Source organism: Emericellopsis atlantica (assembly GCF_019669845.1).
Source record: "Emericellopsis atlantica unplaced genomic scaffold F5Z01scaffold_9, whole genome shotgun sequence".
Classification (NCBI taxonomy): Eukaryota; Fungi; Ascomycota; class Sordariomycetes; order Hypocreales; family Bionectriaceae; genus Emericellopsis; species Emericellopsis atlantica.
The window spans coordinates 69,253-91,237 of NW_025764711.1; the positions used below are offsets into that span (position 1 = coordinate 69,253).

At 55.2% G+C, this 21,985-nt stretch overlaps 9 protein-coding genes across 9 annotated transcripts; 4 read left to right on the forward strand and 5 right to left on the reverse strand.

The window, feature by feature from the left end:
* Positions 1–94: 94 nt before the first annotated feature.
* Positions 95–1,579, reverse strand: F5Z01DRAFT_620120 (pseudouridine synthase; the record flags this gene model as incomplete). The annotated part of the gene is made up of 1 exon (XM_046261127.1): positions 95–1,579. One exon carries the CDS (start codon positions 1,577–1,579, stop codon positions 95–97), a length of 1,485 nt encoding a protein of 494 aa, XP_046119434.1.
* A 310-nt stretch (positions 1,580–1,889) lies between these two features.
* Positions 1,890–2,821, forward strand: F5Z01DRAFT_545561 (thioesterase family protein). Its single transcript, XM_046260554.1, has 3 exons — positions 1,890–2,196; positions 2,293–2,343; positions 2,416–2,821. The coding sequence occupies exons 1-3, from the start codon at positions 2,123–2,125 to the stop codon at positions 2,786–2,788; spliced, it is 498 nt and encodes a 165-aa protein (XP_046119435.1). The 5' UTR covers positions 1,890–2,122; the 3' UTR covers positions 2,789–2,821.
* A 32-nt stretch (positions 2,822–2,853) lies between these two features.
* Positions 2,854–3,954, reverse strand: F5Z01DRAFT_672822 (oxidoreductase family protein; the record flags this gene model as incomplete). Its single annotated transcript, XM_046264860.1, has 2 exons — positions 2,854–3,837; positions 3,895–3,954. 2 exons carry the CDS (start codon positions 3,952–3,954, stop codon positions 2,854–2,856), a joined length of 1,044 nt encoding a protein of 347 aa, XP_046119436.1.
* A 1,922-nt stretch (positions 3,955–5,876) lies between these two features.
* On the reverse strand, positions 5,877–10,320 carry F5Z01DRAFT_619995 (uncharacterized protein; the record flags this gene model as incomplete). Its single annotated transcript, XM_046261121.1, has 9 exons — positions 5,877–7,184; positions 7,246–7,370; positions 7,874–7,880; positions 7,989–8,829; positions 8,887–9,295; positions 9,346–9,660; positions 9,721–9,842; positions 9,889–9,968; positions 10,210–10,320. 9 exons carry the CDS (start codon positions 10,318–10,320, stop codon positions 5,877–5,879), a joined length of 3,318 nt encoding a protein of 1,105 aa, XP_046119437.1.
* A 740-nt stretch (positions 10,321–11,060) lies between these two features.
* On the forward strand, positions 11,061–12,201 carry F5Z01DRAFT_545706 (kinetochore Sim4 complex subunit Fta4). Its single transcript, XM_046260556.1, has 2 exons — positions 11,061–11,717; positions 11,773–12,201. The coding sequence occupies exons 1-2, from the start codon at positions 11,390–11,392 to the stop codon at positions 12,180–12,182; spliced, it is 738 nt and encodes a 245-aa protein (XP_046119438.1). The 5' UTR covers positions 11,061–11,389; the 3' UTR covers positions 12,183–12,201.
* A 19-nt stretch (positions 12,202–12,220) lies between these two features.
* Positions 12,221–14,017, reverse strand: F5Z01DRAFT_680587 (averantin oxidoreductase; the record flags this gene model as incomplete). Its single annotated transcript, XM_046265612.1, has 6 exons — positions 12,221–12,280; positions 12,317–13,218; positions 13,270–13,484; positions 13,582–13,760; positions 13,812–13,904; positions 13,955–14,017. The coding sequence occupies 6 exons, from the start codon at positions 14,015–14,017 to the stop codon at positions 12,221–12,223; spliced, it is 1,512 nt and encodes a 503-aa protein (XP_046119439.1).
* Positions 14,018–15,308: 1,291 nt separating this feature from the next.
* On the forward strand, positions 15,309–17,105 carry F5Z01DRAFT_619662 (torulene oxygenase; the record flags this gene model as incomplete). Its single annotated transcript, XM_046261102.1, has 2 exons — positions 15,309–15,449; positions 15,504–17,105. 2 exons carry the CDS (start codon positions 15,309–15,311, stop codon positions 17,103–17,105), a joined length of 1,743 nt encoding a protein of 580 aa, XP_046119440.1.
* A 427-nt stretch (positions 17,106–17,532) lies between these two features.
* On the reverse strand, positions 17,533–18,386 carry F5Z01DRAFT_545782 (iron sulfur cluster assembly protein 1). The gene is made up of 3 exons (XM_046260558.1): positions 18,305–18,386; positions 17,773–18,245; positions 17,533–17,713 (listed from the first exon to the last, which is right to left on the reverse strand). The coding sequence occupies exons 2-3, from the start codon at positions 18,203–18,205 to the stop codon at positions 17,571–17,573; spliced, it is 576 nt and encodes a 191-aa protein (XP_046119441.1). The 5' UTR covers positions 18,206–18,245; positions 18,305–18,386; the 3' UTR covers positions 17,533–17,570.
* A 745-nt stretch (positions 18,387–19,131) lies between these two features.
* On the forward strand, positions 19,132–21,980 carry F5Z01DRAFT_545818 (uncharacterized protein). The gene is made up of 4 exons (XM_046260559.1): positions 19,132–19,416; positions 19,463–19,530; positions 19,577–21,660; positions 21,708–21,980. Exons 1-4 carry the CDS (start codon positions 19,389–19,391, stop codon positions 21,856–21,858), a joined length of 2,331 nt encoding a protein of 776 aa, XP_046119442.1. The 5' UTR covers positions 19,132–19,388; the 3' UTR covers positions 21,859–21,980.
* The last annotated feature ends 5 nt before the right edge of the window (positions 21,981–21,985 follow it).

Genomic DNA, 21,985 nt, shown 5'->3' on the forward strand with positions numbered 1-21,985 from the left:
TTCACCGACTTCAATCGTTGCTCTCGCCCTGACTAGCAGCCAATGCCAGACGACATCTAATATCCCAAGCCCTCCGCGCGAGCCATCACCACCGTCATGACTGCTTGGACTCCTCAAGCGGCGGCTCGGAGCCGTCGACAAGCTCCGGGTTCTCCGTCTTGACAGCCTCCACGAGCTCCTCCATACCACCCACCACCGTCGGCCCCTGCATTCCCACTGGCGGCAGCGCCCATCGCGGCAGCGGGCTGGTGTACGACCAAGTGCCCTTTGCGTCCTCGTACCGGAGGCTGTGAAGCCAGATCTCCAACTCGTGCGGCCCAGGGTCCGAGTACAGGGGTGTGTTGCAGTCCTTGCATAGCTCGCCCGTCATCTTCTCCGCCCGCTTCTTCTCATAGTCGTCGACCATCTCGTCATAGTACGCAACAGCCTCCGCCACCTCCTGCTTGCCCATGCGTGACAGCCGGCTGATGACGGTGTCGTCCGTCGTCTCGGTGCCCTCGGCGTCGCCTTGCCCCAGCTTCAGACCCCAGACCCGCCGGTTGGCGTAGATGGGATCGTTCTCGATGGGGTGCCCCAGGTGTTGGAGGTGCACACGGATCTGATGCGTACGCCCCGTGACGGGCAGGCATCGCACAATGGAGTGGCCCGTCTTCTCGAGCCACGGCTTGCCATCCTCCTTTTCCTTTCCTGCGCCCGGCGCGCCGGAAGCATCTCGCGGCGGGTAATACGCCAGCTTCTTGAAGACAGTCCGGGCAGTCTTGCCATTGGCACGAACGCGATTCAGCCCCAGCTTGGGCGAGATGGAGAGGATGGCCTCGTCGCAGATGACATCGCCGTCGGGGAACTCGCCCGTGACACGTGCAATGTACTCCTTACGCACGGACCGCGCCTTGATCTGGATGCCGAGATGCTCGGCTGCCTTGACGTTCTTCCCGATGAACATGATGCCGCTGGTCAGTCTGTCCAGGCGGTTGCATGGATGGGGAAGAAAGTGCTGGCCTCTCTCCGCGATGAGGAGCTCGATGATGGAGTTGAAGTTGTAACGGCCCGCTGGGTGCACTGGGATGCCCGCGGGCTTGTTGATGACAATCATGTCCTCATCCTCGTGGATGATCCCGATGGGGTCGGAGGTCACAGGGGGCTCGTGGCGGTGCATCGTGTGCGAGACCATCTCTCCGTTCTGGAGGATGTGGTTGGGCCCAACGTGATGTCCATTCACGGCAATCAGCCCCCTTTCCATGGCATCTCGGTAGTACTCGACCGGCCGGTCCCGGAACTCGGACTCAAAGATGTTGATCAGACTGCGCCCCCGCCATCTCTCCTTGCACCAAGTGTTGTATGTCCAAAAGTACGGTTCCACGCGCCGGAGGTCGCCATCTATTATGTAGGGCCTGGGCCAGGGACCCGAGCTCGGCGTGATAAGTGCTTCATTCGGCTTGGCCTTGGAGGCCACCCGCGGTAGTGCTGGGTTCTTTCGCTGAGTCTTGACACGCTTCTCCTTGGGTATCGTCTCCGGGCCAATCTGAGGCAGATCATCCGCCAGATCCCCAAACGGAAGACCTTGCGGCGGAGAGGACATGGCAACCCGGATCGTCTTGTATAGTCGAGGCGGGCGCATCGACAGGCCACCAAAAAAAAGGGCAGTTCTCACTAGCTCCTGAGAATCAACCGGTCTGACGATTCAGCACCCAAACGAAGTGTCCCTGATTGATGCGTGGCTCCGTAAACAGGCTGTACACACCACTCGAGCCTGGTGAATGAGTGACGTTTCTGTCGTTTCGTTGTTGTCCGTGGTCCTGCCACTGACACTGGCGATTGTGAGAGGGTCAGAGGGGCGCCTTGAAAAGTTGAAGCGTGATGCGGCATGCCAAGTCCAGACACCAGCCACAGTCCCACAAAAGAATAGGTCGAGGCGTGGCGCAAGCTGCGGCAGTGTGGCTGTGACACAACCTCGGCTCAGCTTCATCGTGGTCCCGGCAATTGCTCATGTCAAGTCACAATTGATTGATGTGATGTTCGAGACATGGACATGACATGAGGCGCTCTTCCTGAACGTGCAACACGCGCGGTCTCTGATTGCTACCTCCGTGATCCATCAAAACCACGCTTCCACCACCTGATCATGGCATCTCTCCAGGATCTAAAGGCTCGTCGGCGGGAAGACTACCCCTACATCCTGGACTACCGCACTCGATGGTAAGCTTGCCGATGCAGATTCATATCGCCTTCCTCGCACTCAGTCCCACGGTCTCTATGTCCCAGTGTGTCCGACGATAGTGACCGTCAATGTAGGAACGACAATGACATGTACGACCACATGAACAACTCAGTCTACAACTTTCTGTAAGACTACCTAGCTGAAAGCAGCCCCCTTCCCGAGCCAAGGAACCCTGGCTGACGCCTACGATGCGCTAGGTTTGACTCGGTGGTCAACGACTACCTGATGAAGCACTGCAATTTGCACCCGCCAACGTCGGAGGAGCACCCTCTCGCAGCTCACCTGCACACAGACTTCTTCTCCTCGATTGCCTACCCGGCCGTGGCAGAGCTGGGCCTGCGCGTGAACAAGCTGGGCAGGTCAAGTGTCACCTACGAGATTGGCCTGTTCGAACAAGGATCGCCAGACATCAAGGCCGTGGGCGAGTTTGTCCATGTCTGGGTGCAGCGAGCGACCCAGAAGCCAGCCCCCACGGGTATGAGCGACGGACTGAGGAAGGGCCTGGAGAAGATCTACAGGGGGCCCGGGTCGCCGTTGTCTTCCTCATCGCCTCCAGGCAGCAAGTTGTGAATTGCGATTTTGAGGGCAAGAGACCGTCTTTACATGTACTTTTGCGTGTTTACATTGTCCACCTCCTACTGCAGCTCGTACTTTTGCATCGCACCATCCTGCTCTCCGCTACGGAACATCTTCTCCAGGAACTCAAGGTCGGCCAGCGCCTCTTCCGGCGTCTGGAGAGGGTTCTGCTTGCCACTGGCGATGCCTTGGGCCCAAGCGGCGACCTCTTCCTTGACGCCGCTGGTCCTCTCAAACTCCTTGACGGTCTCCTCCCCATTCTCCGTGGTGACCGTGACCTTCTCGCCAGCCACTTTGACAGACCCCTTCTCATACCCAATCTGCCACTCGTAGGCACTGAGGCGTGTGCCGGAGGAAATTTGGAAGGCCCCGCTAGCACCTGATTTGGTCTTGACAATGGCGGTCACCGAGTCGATGGGTGGAAGGTGCTCCTGTGCCTGCTGCGAGTACGCAGCCACCTGCGAGGCCGCCGAGTCCTTGCCGCGGAGGAACAGACGCGCAGTGGCAGCATGGTGCACACCGCCATCTAGGAGGAAGCCGCCCTGGTATTCAGGTGTCTTGCGCCAGGCAGTGTTGAAATACTTGTTGTCTGATCGCATGAGACCGAAGCTCTTAATGTCGAAGTGCGTGACTCTCCCCAGACGGGCAGCCTGCTCCGCTGCATACGTGAAGCTGGGGAGAAAACGGTGATTCTCTGCAATGGACAGCGTGGCCTTGCCAGGTAGGCTCTTCCAGTAGTCAATCAGCTTCTTGCCGCCGGCCACATCGGCAGCAATGGGCTTCTCAGCCAGGACGTGCTTGCCAGCTTTCAAGGCGGCTTCAATGTGCTCGGGCTGGCTGAGGATGGGCAAAGCGATGATGACAGCGTGAACGTCATCTCGCAGAAGCAGGTCGTGATAGGTCCTGCCTACGCCCGCGTCATTCGAGTACAGCTCCAGCGAGGCGCCATTGGTCGCGAGAGCAGCTGTCTCCTGAGCTGACTTGAGGGAGCGCGAGTAGATGGCCTTGAGGGAGAGTAGATCAGACGCCTGGGCGACTGCTGGCTGATAACTTGTCAGAATTCAGAGGAGCATGTGGGAGGAGGGGTTTAGTGTACGTACAAGGTGTTGCTCCTTGACAAAGATGCCACTGCCAACAATAGCAACGCCGATTGGTGCCATTTTGATGTCGATTTGGGAATTTCTAGACCTGTGCTGGCCGAGATAATTGTGTCGAGATGAGGCAGACAGGCGCGCACTGGTGAGTGAGTGACGATGTATGCGGGGTGCCTCGCGATGCCCCGCCTCCTCGGATCCAGGAACACCTACGTATTGCTGACGAAAGAGGTCCATGTCGGCAATGAAAATTGTTCAGGCCACCGTTTTCATTGACCCTTCTTGGTGTTGGAGCTACACGTACTTACATGAAAAGGGTCCGTCGCGGCAATGAAATCATCATCACCCGTCCACCGTTGTCGTCTCAGTGTATAAGCATCATAGATAGTATCTGAGTGGTGCTGGCACCTGCATTAATGTGTCTCTGCAAAGACGTGGGATCTGGCGCCCGAATATGATCCTGTCTTCTCTCTTCTGCGACCTTCAAAAGCCATGGCGTATAAGTAAGGGCAAGTCCTTTCCGCCAAGCTATCTCATGCATCGCGCACCGATCAGGCAACACACCGCTTTGCTGCCTCCTATTCCGTCAGAGGCTTATAACTGGCAAATGACAGTGTCCAGAGTGACGCAGGCGATGCCTTCACAGTTAATTCAGTGAACATACGTGGTAGCATGATGAGCGAGGTCTCGTGATGTAAAGAAGCTGGCCCTTTATGGTGGTGGCTCCTAAGAGTATCCCCCTGTCTGTCACAGATCTTACTACATGTAATATGCCCATGGGGAAATATAAGTAAGACCAGAACGCGTGGGTGAATGTTTCCTCTGAGAGATTGTCCAATTGAATGATCCTCTCTTTACTTATTACGCACTTACACCCGGCCCTTTCACCAAGCCTGCCACGAGTTTCAGCCCAAGATCCCTGCATTAGACCATGATCCCCTGTGCTTCAGCTAAGCAACCAACGTTTGTACTTCAAAGTAAGAAGAAGTGACGGCCTTGGGAGATGATTCAGCTTCTTCCTTGAGCTGGGTGACAAAGATCTTTCCCAAAGCGAAGGTATCGTGGGCAACCCCTTTCGCCCCTATCCTGATGCGCTGTTGTAAAGACAGGCTTTGCCTTCTTTCTTCGGGGGTATATAACACAATGCGAGACCAATGATCAGCCGTTCCTCGGTATTCGTTGAGAGAATCCTTCAGCCTAAGCCTCTTCATAGCGGTAGAGTTGCTCAACGCAAAGCTTGACGAGAATGGTCCTGCGACGCTGTTGCATCAGCAGCACACGTTTATTTGATCTTTCCACCTGCTCCCAACTGCCTTCATCTTGACCATACGCGTCGGGGATTCTTCGAAGAAAGACTGATTTCATAATTCTATATCGTTGGGGGTTGCTCGGGATGCTGCCGCATTGTGTTTGCGAGATGTCTTGGTAACTGGGCATCTTGATCGTTGCTGGATGCCTATGCATGCGTACAGAATTTTTCACAGGTCAGTGACCTTGGTGACCAGCAGTATATGTAGTGACTTACCTCAGCTATATGTTGTCTCGAGTTGTATCAACAGACGGCAACGTCCAGAAACATGAATGAAAAAGATGCAATCTCAGACGAACCGATTCAAATATACATGGCTTTGTATGTACTTTTGTAATGCCAGCCAGCCAATGCCGCCATTGGGTGCTGAGCCCAGCCGGCAACGTGGCACTGCAGGTCTACACCCTCAGCAAAAGCGACGAACAACGATCCATGCGAGCGGGGGACCGAGTCTCGTTTTCAATTCGTGCGCGATGGCATCCTACCGACTACAGACTGATCAACACTGATGATCAAATCCAGTAGAGGCGCACGCCATTTGCCATTAGGGCCTGCGGCGCTCGAAAGCCAACCGCTGCACCCAAAGCGTCCCGCGTGAGCCTGTGTAAAGCATGCGTCTTTCTAGACATTAATATCGTATTCGGGAATAAATGAGCTAGTCTAAGTTATCAGGGCCCACTCAGAGACCACCGATCCCTGAAGCCTTGATGTCTAGTCCGTGCCACTTGTAGAAGACATTGCTGGGGTCGTACTTGGCCTTGACCTCCCTCAGCCTCTTGAGGTTCGAGCCGTACGCATCCTCTGGCCGCAGTGCATCAGCCTCCATGTTGATATACCGTCCAATGGGCGCATCCTGCTTCTCGTCCTTGTCGGGATCGTAGCGGTATCCTAAAGTCTCGCGGATCTGCTTGACAATCTCCCTGTTGAACTCGCGTATGGCATTGTCATGTGCTGGGTCCGTCCAGCCAAACATGGTGACGACGTCGTAGTAGTCGCCACGGTTAGTGTAGGCTGTCTCCTCGAGGCCAACCTCGCGAACCTTGTGCATGGGGAAGAACTCGAGCGCAATGGCACTTTGGGGGGTCGCACCTGGGGTGGCGTCACAGAAGTTCCAGAATGAATCGGCCGTCTTCTGGACGTCCTCGGCTTTCAGGGGCATCACGACGTTGCCAGAGCCCATGAGGCGCCGGATGCCGTGTCCGGCCAGTGGGTTGATGAGCTCATTGACGTTGCGCATGCGCATCACCTGGGTCGTGTCCATAATCGGGCCGACATCAAACAGGTCCTTGAAGAACTCCCGACCATCCTCCTCTGAGCCGTGGAAAAGGGGCGAGACGATGAGCATGTGGCTCTGGCCGTCGGGACCGTACCCAATGGCAAGTACAATGCAGTGGCCTTCGCGGTTGTCCTTGTCGTGGAACTTGTTGATCGCGTCGACCAGCTGGGGCAATTTGTCGGCCATGAAGATCAGGGCGCCGCTGTAGACCGAACCCTGTGGGTGAACCCTGGAGGTGAACTTTGTGACGACGCCGAATTGCGCACCTGCACCTCGCACAGCCCAAAACAGATCCGGGTTCTGCTCCGCCGAAGCTTCCTGGACTGTGCCGTCAGCGGTGACAATCTCCACGGATAGGAGGTTGTCAATCGTCAGGCCGTGCTTGGAACTCAAATACCCATGGCCGCCGCCTAGGATCAGTCCACCGACCCCCGTGTGGTTCACGGTACCACCCACGATCGCCAGGTCCAGAGGGTCGAGCGCGTCGTCCAGGTCCTTCCAGAGACAACCACCCCCAAACGTAATCGTGTGGTTGTCCTTGTCGATGTTGACCTGGCGCATCTTGGAGAGATCAATGACCATGCCCTCACTCGAGGATGTGCCACTGGTGGCGTGGCCACCACCGGCAGCCGTCAGAGGTATGCCATTCTCGACCGCGAATTTGATGGCTGTCGAGACCTCGCTCGCGTTGCTCGCTTTCACAACAACTTGCTAACAAGGGGCCGGTGTCAGATGCAATGTGCATACGCAGCTTGTCGGATAATCCACTTACAGCTCGCTTCTCAGCCGTCTTACTCCACCGCTTCAGACTGTCTTCGTATCCTTCATCCCCCGGCACAAGTACTGAGCCGGAGGCAATTGCGTCGCGTAGTTTCTGAAAGTCGGCCATGGCAACAGCTCATGCGTTCGTGTATAGCAATGTATGAGTTTAATGCGCGCAAATAGGATCGTCATTGCTGGGTGCCTTGGGATTTATGTGGTATCAGGCAGACTGATTCGTACTACAAGGTACACAGGAACCCCGCCCGATGGATGCACCCGTCTCGGAGAGGGAGGGGGGAGCATAATTAATTGCCTACATAGACAAGCATTGCATGTGGCGCTGCGATAGGCGGCGGCTACCAGGGAGGATGCGGATGGCGTGGGCTAAGATCTTCCCCATCGTACGCACATCTGCCGAGGGTTCCCACGGTGCCACCAGCCTGGAAGCTGGCAATCACTGCTAGGCGAGTACTTGACACGACCATCAAGGCAAAAAATACGCAATTGCCAACGGAGCAAGTGCGTTAAGTGATGACCGGTGGTGTTCCAGTCTGTGGACCCCCCCGCAGAGCAGAATCGCGAAATCCGACACCAGACGGCGATCCGCTGGCTGGCAGCTCGACTGCGTCGTATTTCACGTACATTCTTGACGACATCAGTCAGGGATCATATCTGGAGCTCCGCCTCGTCCTCAACAGACTCCGTCTGCATGGCTGCAATGCCGTTCGTGAGGTCGTGCAGCACATGCTCGACCGCGAAGCCATGCTTCTCGATGGCGCTCTCGCCACCTGTGACGAGATTGAGAGACGTGCTGCCTTGCAGCCAACGCTGCACTCGAAGCGCCGCAGCTGCTGCATCCACTGCAACGTGCCAATTCTCGACGGCTGCCGTCATCATGCCGTTGACAATGGTCGTCTTGATGAACCGGGCCGGGGCAGCTGTGTGGCACGATGGTGCTATCGCGAGCATGACCCAGATGTAGATGCCCAGGATTGCGGACCGGCGGCCGATGAGCATGTTCCACGAAAGGCCCCAGATCTGGAACATTTCGCTCTCGCTGCACACCTGGCTTGTTGGCACCCGGCTGAGGATCGCACGGCAGTAAACCGTGGCTGCCATGCGGACCATTCGATAGACAGGATCCGAGGCTTCGTTGGGCGGCGGACTCCTGTCGCGGGCATTATTTGCAGCACCAGCGGGTGAGCTGCTGTCGCTTGAGCCGTTGGGCGACCCGTTGTCGGATCCGTGGATCGAAGTGACAGGTGTATACAGGGCCACTGCATCTGGCAACTCGCCCAGGCGGCCGTATGCCCACGAGGCCACACTAACAGCGCCTTGCGACATTTCTGGCGTCGCATCCTCGGGCAGAGACAGCACTGCTTCAAAGACTGCGCGCATGTCGTCCAAGATTTGCGCTGTGTAGACGTGGATCTGTAGAGAACCAGCCATCGATGCGAACGAGGGCCAGCCAGTCAAGTAGGGCGTGTTGAGCGAGGATTGATATGGGACCATGATGGGGTCTACAAACGAGAAGCCGGGGCGCCCGTATATCTCGGGCTGAGTCTCGTGGGCGAGGGCCATGCAGACATCGTTTCTGTGCATACACGTATCAGCAGTCTAGCATCAATGGACGAGCGGTGGGACGACTCACATCAAGATGGCCTTTGCAATGTAGCCATGCATGCCCAGGTCCTGCAATCCCCCTCTCATCGCAACCATGGTCCGCAGCCCTTTCATGTGGGCATGCAGAGCCTGCGTGCCACCCCAGTACCATTCATCAAGCACCATTTCCGTCACAGCGAGTATGGCCACATCCGTTGTTTGCGTTTGAGGTGACTGAAGATACTCGTTGAGCGATTGGAAGACGGTACCGCGCAGAGCCACGACGACTGATTTGGGAAGGTGACGTATCTCGTTCAGGAAGCAGGCCGATGTGAACTGTATGATCTTGATGAGGAGCGGGTCCTGGATCATGCATGGCACCCAGTGCTTCATGAACGGGTGATCGGGATCGGGTCTCCCGCTTATGCAGGCCTTGTAACGCGACAACAATCGTAAATCTAGCATGTCAGTGAGTTTAGAGCTCTTCAGGTCGTATGGGGTTACTCACGAGTGCGTAAAAGCTCCTTGTTCAACCTGGTGGGCACCATGGGCAGATACCTCATCTCCGCGTCCAAGCTCTGCAGGCTGCTCTGTGGTCGCTGCTTGCCCTCGGCCTCCCAAATCAACCTCGCCGCGTCAAAGAGCCAGTCATCCGCAGAATGCGTCGCGGCATCATCGGAAGAGTATTTCTCCAGTATCTCTTGCAGAGCACCACCCGGTTGCCAACTGCCTGTTTGGCGTTGGTTTGTCGCGGCGAGCCTGAAGGGTAGCCAATGCCGGTAATGTGCTCTTAGTGAGTCCGCGGCAGTGCTGTACTCTGCAACTGCCGTTTGGCGGAATTGTAAGGATTTCTCGAGCTCCTTGATGATAGTGTGAGCGTTACTGCCCGGCCTCATCTCCAGCTGAAGGACGGCTTCTTGAATCCCGGCCAACCCAAGGTGAGCATAAGGGCTCTGTTTTGACACAGCTTGCGCAGCAACATCATCCGGGTTGCTCTTCCGTTTCCTGCGTCGTCAATACCACGGTCAATCACCCAAAGGAGCCATCCTACCCTCTTGGCTTGAAAGCGTAGTCACATATAGGCTGAGGAAAGCGTCTAGCGCAATTGGTGCACGGTTGTCCTTGGGAGCACTGTGTTCGATTTAATTAGCTTGCATCATAGGAGAGAAAGGGTGGACAAGGCGAGATCTGCAAGATGATAGCACGGCGCCTTCGCAGCTCTCACGTAAGAGACGCTGGTGTCATGGAGCGTCGGGGTCTTTGGACTGGGACGCGGCACCTCAAACAGCTCAAGCTCCGTCTCGTCTGCGAGTGGGCAACACAAATGCTGCGCAAACATTGATTGGAACAATAATCACGAATTGCAACTTACTTTTTGCTTCCTGCGGCGACATTCTGAGCAGGACAACGCCTGTCGATCCGGCCGCTTCGCCTTTGACGTTGGCCGAGACCCCTGCTGCTTGCTATGCAAGGTATCGGACATGATGGATCGTGTCACGTCGCCTCACTGGCGGCCGAAGGAGGGGATGGGGTCCAACAAGTGCGTGCGAGCGGCGCAACACCGCACGCTGACGGCTCCGGGCGAGTGAAGTCGGGCCTAGGAACCACCTCGCGGTCTTCCGGGGAGAGAAGAGAGATTCGGACGGACGTGATCTGGGCGAGCTGCCAAGGCGGGTGTGGGCAACGCGGAGTGTTCAAGTTGGCGGCGTGGCGCTCGCTGTCTCCCTCCCGTCGGTCGCTGCTGAGCTCCCCCGCCCCTGTGTGTCTTTGCGTCCTTGTGCTCTGAGATGTGCTCCTCAGCTGAGGCTGTGAACACTGAAAACCTTCCGCACCTGACGCGGACTTGGTCTGTGCAAGGTTCTGGTAGGTTAATACTATCGCTGTCGTCGACATGCGTTTTCGAGGGGCGTAAGTAGGTCGAGACTCGAGAAGTGGGACACAGTACCTTGTAGCCTGCTGCCTGCCTGGCCTTTTTAAAAGATCACCGTCGTTGTTACCACGGGATGCGGTCGCAAGCTTCTTTCGTCGCAATCAAGCTACCAACTCAATAACTTCTGCTAATAACTAGTAGGTGAGATATTTTAACTTAAGCAATTTACTCCACAAGCCTTCTGCAGGTACGTCGAAACGTCGAAGAGATCTCGAACGACAGTGAAAATCGATTGAGCCATGGCACTGCCTTATCGACATGGATCATTCAAGACCAACATTTCGGGTTCGACGGGACGACGTATCTTCTCGTCATACACTATATCTTTGGGATTTGAGCCATTTGGCAAGGGCGCCGCTACTAATCAAGTAGAATATGGTTGATTTATGTTGGTTAGTGCAATATCAATCCGTTTGGCCCGCCACTCAGGGTCCGTCTACAGGAGGTCCGCCCCCCACTGCGTCTGCCTGCACCCACTGCCTGTACCTATGGTAATCACTGCCAGTGTGGCGTGACGCAACGACGCGACTCCATACGCGACACATGCAAATCCGCCCATCATCATCATCACGGCTCAGGTGCTTCAGCACGACAAGTATTGCGTCAATTCGGCACTGCAAACATGGTCGCCACGCCCACAGTCACACAACACAAAGAAGCCTTCATCAACAGTCAGTCGCGACTTCTTGCCGGTTCCGTCACACCCTCCCAGAGGTGGACATCTTCCAACGAGCGACAATCCGATGGCGCCCTCGATCCGCGTCTCGTGACGGCCGCCACAGAGACAGTGAACACTGCCATACAAGAGCACGGGAAACGCGTATACGCGCCTCAAGCGAACAGGGCTCTTGCAGAGCAGATTGCCCAGAGTTATGCTGCCGAAGCGGACCGAAAGATCAGAGGCGAGGAAGAAGATGAAGCAGAGGGCATTGCGAAGGAGGTCGATCTAGGTATGGCCTCTCCAGTTTGTACGTCATGTGCTTTGGGCTAACCTCTTGTGCAAAGTGAACGACAAGGCCATCGAAAGCTTGCCGAACGCCTGGCCCTCGGACAAAAACGCGACAGACCACCCCGAGGCAGCAAAGCGCTATGCAGACAACGTCGCGACCCTCCAAGCACTGAACGAACAGCGCAGTGAAACAAGACAGCGAGTCGAACGGCTTCGTAGGCTCCAGTCGAGGATGGAACCCCTCCAGGCGACAGAGGCTGGCCAAGGCATACAGGAAAATCTTGTGACCCGCAACGGCGAGGTCGAAAAGGAACTGGAGAGGATGCGCACGCTTCTAGTCCGTGTATCTGGACGCCTGGGGAAAATCCCCGACGGACAACATGGGCCAGACATGGAACTACCTGCCGAGACACGAAAACGAGACATTGACAATTTTCTAAACGATGGGACTGCCTTCCCGCGCTGAGGCGCTATGTACACAGACAACTACCGCCTCTACCGCCTCTACCGCTTCACCTCCTTCAACCGACACATGAGCGCAGGCTTGTTCCAGGTGTTGAAAGCCTTGATGTGCTTCAGGTGCCCCGCCGGGTCCCAGACATCGAATGCATCTGGCGCATCTAGGTCCGCCCTCTCGACGTCGTAATGCCACAGCAAATTGCCCAGAATCAGCCTGAGCTCCAGGTAGCTCAGGTGCTTCCCGATACATCCGCGAGGACCGAGACTGAAGGGCTGGCTGGCCTCCTTGTTCTCGTCCGAGTACAGGCCCGACTTGTCGAGCCATCGTTCAGGAATGAAGACGTCCGGCTGGTGGAAGTTGCGCGGCGAGTGTGCCGTCGACCATCCGTGACAGGACACGGTGATGCCGCCAGGCAGCCACTCTCCTGCGACGCTGTCGCCCTCGCTGGGCACTGTGCGTGTCAGACCCGTGGGCAGGGGAGGGAAGATGCGTAGTCCTTCGTCGATGCAGGCGTTCATGTACGGCAGCTCCTGGAGCTTGGTGAACTCCATATCTGCTGCTGTGGGGAAGTTGTTGCGGATCTCGTCCGTAAGCTTCTTGTACGCGTGAGGGGTGCGCATGAGCCACATGAGCAGACCGGATAGGAGAGAGGCCGTGGTCTCCGACCCAGCGACGATGAAGAGCGCCGAGTTCAGGATGATCTCATCTTGGGAGACGCCACCCTTTTCATTCTGTCGAAGGATGTAATACAAAAAGTCGTTGTGCTCTCGTCGCAGTCCTTCGTCGATGCGTTTGAGACACTTTTCCTTGCTGAGCTCCAGATGCTGGAAGCGCTTCATTTTCAGGTCGGCGGGGATGAACTTGCATAGGAAACGTTGCATAAAGGACCCTGTTGTGAACATGCGCCGGGTGGCTTGCTCGTAGGCACCCGCTTTGATGGTCTGCGTGATCAGCGACACCCAATCGTGCCAGACACCGTCCCTCAGACAGCCAAACGGCTCGCCAAAGGACATGTCACCAATGACATCAAAAGTTGTAAAGTCTTTACTGTCAGCCTTGCGACACAGCCTTGAGTACCGGAGTCAATACTCACTGAACCAATCGCACATGTTGGCCGGCTTTCCTGTCTGGGCAAAGGGCCTGAGCTTCGTGACGAACAAGTCCACGTAGCCCCTGATGATGGACTCCTGCTCCAGCAAAGCTTTCTGCGAGAAAGCGTGGGACAAGGTGCGGCGTTGCCGGGAGTGATTCTCGTCGTCTGCCATGGTGAGAGTGGTGGAACCAGGGATGTCCTGGACAGAACCGACACTACTCGATTAGTCTACTGAACCTCATTCTCCCGAGGCTCAACTTACTGGATAGCTATAACAAGTCAGTACGAAGCAGGCCAAGGTGACTGGGAGACCTACGATCTTTATGAAATTGCGGATGCCCTTGTCTGTGGCCGTAGATGTCCTTCCAGGCTTGCGGGTCGGTGAAGGTCAACTCGTTGGGCATGGTACGCAGGATCGGCCCGTACTTCAAATGCAGCTCGTGGACATCAAAGGGCCAGCGACCCCGGAAGAGTCCCCATATGCTGTACACCTGGAATTGTCAGACCCTCATCGGGGAGAAGCACGGGACGCGTCGAGTTACCGGAGAGATCTTGGCCCAAAGCGGACCAGGATACTTGGCCAGTGGGTGAAAGTAGACATTGTAGATTGCTGCACCGACTAGATACACGACGCCCTTGGTCAATGTTAGTACGGGCATGGTATATGAACGTTTTCAGGACTTACAAGTCCCAAGCTTAGTAGTGCAAGGTGTCCTGCATTCGACAGGACAAGCTCAACAACACCCATCTTGCCGTACACTCAAAGAAGAAGAAGGAACTTGTTCAATGTGGGGAGTGTTGAAGATACTTGTTCAGGTTGAAGTTGGGAGCACTCCAGTCCTCATCGCTCGCGCGCCTATATAGACCAGAGCCAGGTGTGCTGACCATCGTGGTTCAGCCCTCGCCACAGCCTCCAGTCCCATTTCTCGCCAATCCCACAGAACATAATCACCGTAAACGGCAATCGTTCAGTGTCTTAACCCCGCAGTCTATGGTCTCCCTGTGACCTATATCCGGGGAAGTGGATGAGGCTGGCGGGTATTCATTTCCGTTGTGACGCGAGGGGTAGTTAGGTTGGATCAGGATCCGGTCTGAGTCGTCCATTGCTGGAGAACTTGGGCTCTGCGAGTCATGAAGAGCGAAATACAATAATAAAAGGCTGCCGTTTGGGCAAAGGATGCTTTTGCATCGAGTGAACATGTTCTCAAGATCACCCAAAGTTTGCACGCTGGAACATGTTAGGTGCAATACATTGAGCTTATTCCGTCGATCAAAACGCTACCATATTGTCCTCCTCAACACACCAAACATGAGGAACTTGATGTCAATATTCAAGTAGCTGTATATTCCTCCAGGTATTCTGAAATTAGCAATTTATTGCCAATGTCTTGGTCACTCGGAAATCTTCTTTTGGTTGTAGGTGGTGTGCTAATTCAGCCACACCATGGCCGTGCAGGGTAGCTCGTGACGGCAGATCGACATGCAAATCGGCCGGATCCAGCGCTTTCGCATTCGCCTCTGCAACCGTGATCCGTCTCATGTTTGTTTACATACTTAGTAGACTTTGTCTTTGAATATTTCTATGCGTTTTCTAGCAAGGCGAACCCCATGTTCATCGGACTACGACGTTGTTCTCTCACACACGTTAAGATGTTGCGTAACCGGAATTCGCCTCGCACTCGCTTCAGGCGCATGCATGTCCGAGCAACTGATTTGCCTGACGACATGACTTCAGTCGCGCCGCAGCCATCTCTGCTTGGTCCTTCACATGACAACCTCGCTTCACGCGAGCGCCTAATTACTGACCTCTTCTCGACGAACAGGCCACTCTCATGCATCCACCCAAATGAGAGAGGCAAGTGTATAAATATCGCGTTCGCATCCGCCGTGTCTAGGCGTTGTGATTCCAACAGAAACCTTCTCATTCTACACTATTATTTAAGACGTAAAAATACGCGTTTTTCATCAGCGCCATAAAGCGCAAAACATTTGGCTTTTTCTGTTTGGATAACGGGCTCCCGCACTAGGATCTCACCACCATGGCTGCTACAACAGACACGAGGCCGCTCAATGCGAGTGGTACTTACACACGAACTTCAGCCCATGAACTGGAGGACCGCCAGCTGTCGATCGACAACATCATGTCGCAAGCATGGAAATCATGGCCTAATGAAGCTGGCGTATGTCTCTACCCCAATCTAAGCAAGACTCTTTTGGAGACTAACTGGGCGCAGTTTGTGGGCCTGAACGAAGTCCGCGGCCCTGTCGCCTTGAAAGTCTCGGGCACAATTCCTCCATGGACGGCGGGAACACTGTACCGCACTGGCCCTGGCGAATCCCAGATCGAAACCGCAACCCGCGGGACGCATTACGTATCCCACTGGTTCGACGGCATAGCCCAGACGCACAAGTTCAGCATCGCCGCGTCGCCTTCTGGCGACGTGAGCGTTGACTACTCGAGTTGCCTCCAGGGCAAAAAGCTCATCGAGGACATCAAGAAACGCGGCTGGCGCGCCTGTAGCACGTTTGCTCAGAAAGTCGATCCTTGCATTGGCATCTATGCGAAGATGCAAGCAGTGTACAAGCCCCTGGGGACCGATCACAACGTCGTCGTAGAGCGCAACCTCCCGGGCCTGTTTGAGTCTGCCTCCCGGACTGATCCCACAACAAAGACAGAGAACCTTTTTGTTTTCACAGATCAATCTACTATGCGCCAGATCGATCCAATCACACTCGAACCGCTGGAGCTACGCGCCCAAGCCGAGATGAATCCGAAGCTCAATGGACAGCTTGGCTGCGCGCACTCGCAACGAGATCCAGAGAATGGCGACCTTTTCAACTACAATCTCCTGCTAGGACCGAAAGTTACCTATCGCATTTTTCGTGCGTCCGCGCAGACAGGCAAGACAGACATCCTGGCTACGGTGTCGCTGCCCGATATCAAACCGGCATACATCCACAGCATGTTCCTCACCAAGAATTTTGTGGTTCTGTGTATACCATGCACGCACTTTGGCTGGAACGGCGTGAAAATACCGTGGGAGAGGAACGTGGCCGATGCAATCTTGCCCTTTTCCGAGAGCAGAAAGTCCCAATGGCTCGTTGTCGACCGACGGCGCGGAAAGGGACTCGTCGCCAGGTTCACCACGCCTGCTGGTTTCTTTTTCCACTCCATCAACGCTTTTGAGGAAGAGGTTGAAGGAAAGCGCACGCTTTATTTTGACGCGGTGTGGTATGCGAATCACGACATGATTTCCGCCTTTTACTACGACGTGATCATGGACCGCCACGAAGCGACACAGAAGCACTGGGTTGCCCAGGAGGCGTACAAATCATGTCACCAGCATCTTCGACGATATTCATATACTCTCCCCGAGGATAGAAACGTTGTTGGGGAGGGAGACCTTGTGTTTGATATCCCCGGTCCGCATGTGGGCGAGCTCCCCACCATCAACCAGCTGATGAGCACAAGGCAGCAACGCTATGTATACAGCAATGCGATCAGAGGTTTGAGCACCTTTATGGATTGCATTGTCAAGACGGACTTGGTGACTAGGGAGGTAAAATACTGGGCTGGCCCCGAGACACACACGCCAGGGGAAGCCATATTTGTCCCCCGTCCGAGGGGAGAGAACCTTCAGGGCCAAGAATGTAAGGAAGGTGCGGGAGCCGGGGACGAGGACGATGGCGTATTGTTGAGCGTCGTGCTTGATGGACAAGGGAAGCGAAGCTACCTGCTAGTTCTCGATGCCAAGACGATGAAGGAGGTTGGGCGCGCAGAGTGCGAGTTTCCCGTGGGCATTGGATTTCACGGACTCCATGCTGTCGCAGTTTAGCCATGGTTCAATATGCAGAAAGGTACTTGTTCTCGTCTAGACTATATTGGCGTATGCGCGGGCGAAGATGCTGTGCCTGTGCGTTTGGCCACAGGACCGCGCTGACCGTCGACTACAATGACGCACCGAGTACGGGGCACGATCGACCTTTGTCATCCTCTTAAAGTGCAACCAAGCTAGATATCATCCGTGGTTGCAATGTTGTGCAAAAGAATGGGAGGAAATGATTTGCATTTAGTGGGAACAAATCCAAAACCTATAGAGTACACACTATCATTCTTCCAAGTGCGGTGCACCAAGAAACAGATCCTCTGCGCCACGTACAAAAAGAAAAGAAAGCAAACCACAGCTAAAACCAACCATCCCCGGATATCACTGATGCAAAACTAGCCCCGCAACTATATACCATGAAGTTTTCGTCGTTCTTCGTAGCAATCAAGGCTCAACCCATCACTCGCCCGCTCTCTAGGCGGTAGCAGCCTCGGGCGTGCCGGTGGGGATTTTGGCAGCGGTGCCGGCGAGGTCTGTCGCCTTGACCTTGGGGTTCTTGGTGTAGTAGTCTGAGATGGCGGACTTGATCGCGTCCTCAGCCAACATGGAACAGTGCACTGCCAGATTCGTTAGTCATCGTGTCGTGGGGTAATTCAAAATGTTGGGAAACACGTACGCTTCACGGGGGGCAAGCAGAGCTCCTTTGCAATTTCAGTGTTCTTGACCTGGCCGGCATCGTCGAGGCTCATGCCCCTCACGAGCTCGGTCAAGTAGCTGCTGCTGGCAATCGCGCTGCCACAGCCAAACGTCTTGAACTTGACGTCGCTGATCTTGTTGGTCTCGGGGTCGACGCGGATCTGCAGCTTCATGACATCGCCGCATGCCGGCGCTCCTACGAGGCCGGTGCCGACATCGAGGTCCTTCTTGTCCATGGAGCCGACATTGCGTGGGCGGGAGTAGTGATCGAGGACCTTCTCGTGATACCCACGACGGGCAGAGGGCACGGCGCGGGTCGCGGCAATCGACGGCCTGGCCGCAGAAACAGCAGTCTGGCGGGCGATGGCGGGGAGAGCCCTCGTCGATGCGACGCGGAGTCCACGGGAGAACATTGTGATGGTGTAGTCGGGTTGTCAAAGACTTTCGGGGTGTCTGAGGTTGTCGTCAACGAGAAATATCTCGCTTTTATCGATTCCGACTGAAAACGCAACTGTGTGGTCGATGTTCGTGTTCAGGTTTTCGTTGAAATGGTAGATCACGGGTATTGATTGATTGTGAAATGGTTGATGGAAAGGTGCGAGAGAGGGTGTAGAGGGCCGAGGATTATCTGGATCATGGAGATAATGCTGCTCGGAGGCGAGCCTCCAGAAGAGGAGCTCCAGTTTCCCACAGGCCTATAGCCAATCAAATCGGACCTATGCTCTCGTCATTACGTTAACGATGGCTCGGCTCCTCGGGGACATGGATGAGTAAGCGACTGTCCACCAATCAGCGGAGGATCTGATTAGATTAGAAATGAAGACCGAACAGTCGACAGGCCGAGGCCGGAGAAGGACCCTTACAACTGCAGACATTTATTTCTACGTGCACAGTCGTGCAATTTTCGCGGGAGAAGAAGATGTGATATATTGATCATGTCACTTGCATCGTATGAACTGGTAGAAAGGCTGAAACGTCTACTATGGAGCGCTCTTGGAGCTTTAGGCCGTTGAACACTGAGGCACGCTCAGCCAAAACATCTCTCCTCGCGACCTATCGCTTCACGCAAACGAAGTAGTTTCGATCGTGGGTTTTTGATTGGATGTGGGAGTATGTATTGCTCCAATGCTTGGTGAGCGCAAGCAACGAAGGCCGCAATGTCAGCTTTAATTCACCGACAAAAAAGCGCTCGGAGGCTCGGACTTGAAACCTCAGGTAGAACAACTGGGGGACGACGCTTGGCTGAATCGCCACTCAGTTTGAAAGAATAGGCGTCCTGTGAACTGAATGACGTGAAGTGGGAACGCAAGACGTCAATTCTGGGCCTCACTCCTCAGTGATCATCGAGCCCCAGTGGGCAAACTACTACAGTGACGCCACGATATTCTAGCCACATAAGGCCAAGCCACACCCCGCCCCCGCCTTCGAACCACAGCTCCCAAGGCTGCGCGTCGCTAAAGCTGCGTTCGCGATCGTCACCTACAGCCTGGTGTATTCTGTTTTTTTGTTGCTTCAGGTTGACCCTTTCTTTCCAGCAGCGAAAATATTTGTTGGGAGTGTAGCAAGAGAGAAACGTCAGCTTCATTTCTTTTCACTATGGCGTGTCCCCACCTTGAGTCCATAGGTTCGTCAACAAACGTTCACGGACCCAGCTCCCCTAACGCTTGTAGGACTCACTGCGCCTGCGCCAACCCAGTCTGTCTACCGCGAGGATTGCACGCAGTGCTTTGATTCTATCGTAAGAGCATTCACCTCAAAAAGAGACAGCAAGCTGACCGTTCCAGGATGACGCCGCTGGTCTCGATGTATGCCTCCAGTGCTTCAACGGCGGCTGCGCCGGGGATCGCCTACACAACAAGCTTCACAGCATCCAACGAAGGCACCCCCTCGCCTTGAATATCAGAAGGACCCCCAAGACCGTCGAGCGTGATGAGCCGCCCGCGAAGATGTCCAAGCTGGCCATTGCTGCCGAAAAAGAGGAGGACAAGTACGATACTGTGTTGACGCCGCGGTGCCTAGAATGCAATGTCGACCTCGACGTCTCAGACTCCAGGGTGGCAAACTTGGTGGATGCGATCATGCGAGCGAACACCTTCGCGCGCAAAGAGGAGGTCAAGGCATGGGAGCAAGAGTTGACGACATGCGAGCACATTCTACTGATGCAACAATCCGAGTCGCGCAAGATCGAGCAGAGTGACTTGAGTCACTGCTATGCTTGCGATCTCAAAGAGAATTTGTGGCTATGTTTGGACTGCGGGAATCTGGGCTGTGGGCGCAAGCAGATGGGCGGCTTGGACGGTAACTCCCACGCCTTGAAACACAGCGACGATTCAGGGCATGGCGTAGCCGTCAAGCTTGGTTCCATTACTCCCGAAGGCACCGCAGACATCTACTGCTATAAGTGCGACGATGAGCGAGTCGATGACAAGCTCGGAGAGCACCTGGCGCACTGGGGCATAGTGCTGGCTGAACGCCAGAAGACCGAGCAGAGTTTGACGGAGATGCAGATTGAACAGAACCTGAAATGGGATTTCAGCATGACGACGGAGGATGGCAAAGAGCTGAAGCCCCTCTACGGCCCGGGCCTGACGGGACTGAAGAATCTCGGCAACAGTTGCTACCTAGCCAGCATCGTGCAGTGCCTCTTCGATCTGCCATCCTTCCAGCAACGATACTACCGACCGAACGACGATCTGCCCATGGTGCTGGATCCCGCTACCGATCTCGAGACACAGCTGAGGAAGATGGCGGATGGCTTGTTGTCTGGTCGCTATGCGAAGCCGGATCCCACAGTTCATGCCGAGTCCAGTGTGACACATCAACGAGGACTGGCCCCGGCAATGCTGAAGCACCTCATTGGGCGAGGACATGAAGAGTTCTCGACAATGCGCCAACAGGACGCACTTGAGTTCCTGCAACACATGTTCAAACTCGTTTCGCGATCAGAGCACACGGGCGAGAAACAAGACCCTACCCGTCAGTTCCGTTTCGAGCTGGAGCAGCGGCTACAATGTCTAGGGTGCAAGAAGGTCCGATACAGCTCTGATGAGCAAGACAGTATCTTCCTGAACGTACCGCTCCGCAAGATGCCCGCAAAAGAAGGTGCAGAGGGCCCAGACAAGTACGAGTCCATTACATTGGAGGAGTGCTTGGACCTCTTTACTGCCGACGAAAGTGTCGAGCTTACCTGCTCGTCTTGCGGCAGCAAGGATGGCTTCAGCAAGCGATCACTCTTCAAGACCTTCCCCGAGGTGCTGGCAGTGAACGCACGCAAGATGACTGTGGTGAACTGGGTGCCCATCAAGGTGGACGTCCCCGTCATTGTCCCGGATGAGCCCTTCTCCCTGGACAGATACTTGTCCAAAGGACTGCAGGAGACGGAGGAGCTGCTGCCAGAGGAGGCACAGGCCGAGACGCCTGCCTTTGCACCAGAGCCAACGGCGCTCGCAACGCTGGAGGCGATGGGTTTCCCATACAATCGTTGTGCGAGGGCACTGTATGCGACGGGCAATTCAGATACTAACAATGCTGCCGAATGGCTGTTCTCGCACATGGAGGATCCCGACATTGACGAACCACTCGTCCTAGGGAACGCTGCTCCCGGGGGTAGCGAGGCTGACCCCGAGAAGATTGAGTCGCTCGGCGCCATGGGGTTCGCCGCACCTGTAGCGAAGAAGGCGCTCAAAGAGACGGGAGGAGACATGGAGCGAGCAGTGGACTGGCTGTTCAGCCACCCGGATGACCAGGGGCTGATGGATGAAGACGAGGCACCCAAGACGGCAAAGGAGCCCGCCGGACGTGCCGACTTGCCAGCGAACTTTCAGTTGCAGTCCATCGTCTGCCACAAGGGCACCAGCATCCACGCAGGGTGAGTGCTGCTTTACTTATCTTATTGACGAATACTGACAAGAGCAGTCATTACGTTGCCTTCATCCGCAAGTCCCTCCAGACGGATAGTGCGAGCAACGCTAGCTGGGTCCTCTTCAACGATGAAAAGGTCGTGGAAGCGCACGATGCGGACGAAATGCGCAAATTCGCCTATGTGTACTTTTTCAAACGGGTCTAAGGCGGATTCCAAAAAGAGTGAACATGACGTTGGGGAGCTGTGAGGAGTCACTGAGAACATTGCATGGCGAGGCGTGGGTTAGATAGAACCGGGTTGGCGAAGCATAGACGAGACACAGGGAATAAAG

What these genes read in the sequence shown, in the direction of transcription:
- F5Z01DRAFT_545561 (XM_046260554.1), top strand. Translation starts at nt 2,123, where the DNA reads ATGGCATCTCTCCAGGATCTAAAGGCTCGTCGGCGGGAAGACTACCCC. An exon ending in CTGGACTACCGCACTCGATG is followed by an intron (nt 2,197 to 2,292) that starts GTAAGCTTGCCG and finishes CCGTCAATGTAG; the next exon opens with GAACGACAATGACATGTACG. An exon ending in AACTCAGTCTACAACTTTCT is followed by an intron (nt 2,344 to 2,415) that starts GTAAGACTACCT and finishes ACGATGCGCTAG; the next exon opens with GTTTGACTCGGTGGTCAACG.
- F5Z01DRAFT_545706 (XM_046260556.1), top strand. Translation starts at nt 11,390, where the DNA reads ATGGTCGCCACGCCCACAGTCACACAACACAAAGAAGCCTTCATCAAC. An exon ending in TGCGAAGGAGGTCGATCTAG is followed by an intron (nt 11,718 to 11,772) that starts GTATGGCCTCTC and finishes TCTTGTGCAAAG; the next exon opens with TGAACGACAAGGCCATCGAA.
- F5Z01DRAFT_545782 (XM_046260558.1), bottom strand. Translation starts at nt 18,205, where the DNA reads ATGTTCTCCCGTGGACTCCGCGTCGCATCGACGAGGGCTCTCCCCGCC. An exon ending in CTGCTTGCCCCCCGTGAAGC is followed by an intron (nt 17,714 to 17,772) that starts GTACGTGTTTCC and finishes CGAATCTGGCAG; the next exon opens with TGCACTGTTCCATGTTGGCT.
- F5Z01DRAFT_545818 (XM_046260559.1), top strand. Translation starts at nt 19,389, where the DNA reads ATGGCGTGTCCCCACCTTGAGTCCATAG. An exon ending in CGCAGTGCTTTGATTCTATC is followed by an intron (nt 19,531 to 19,576) that starts GTAAGAGCATTC and finishes TGACCGTTCCAG; the next exon opens with GATGACGCCGCTGGTCTCGA. An exon ending in GGCACCAGCATCCACGCAGG is followed by an intron (nt 21,661 to 21,707) that starts GTGAGTGCTGCT and finishes TGACAAGAGCAG; the next exon opens with TCATTACGTTGCCTTCATCC.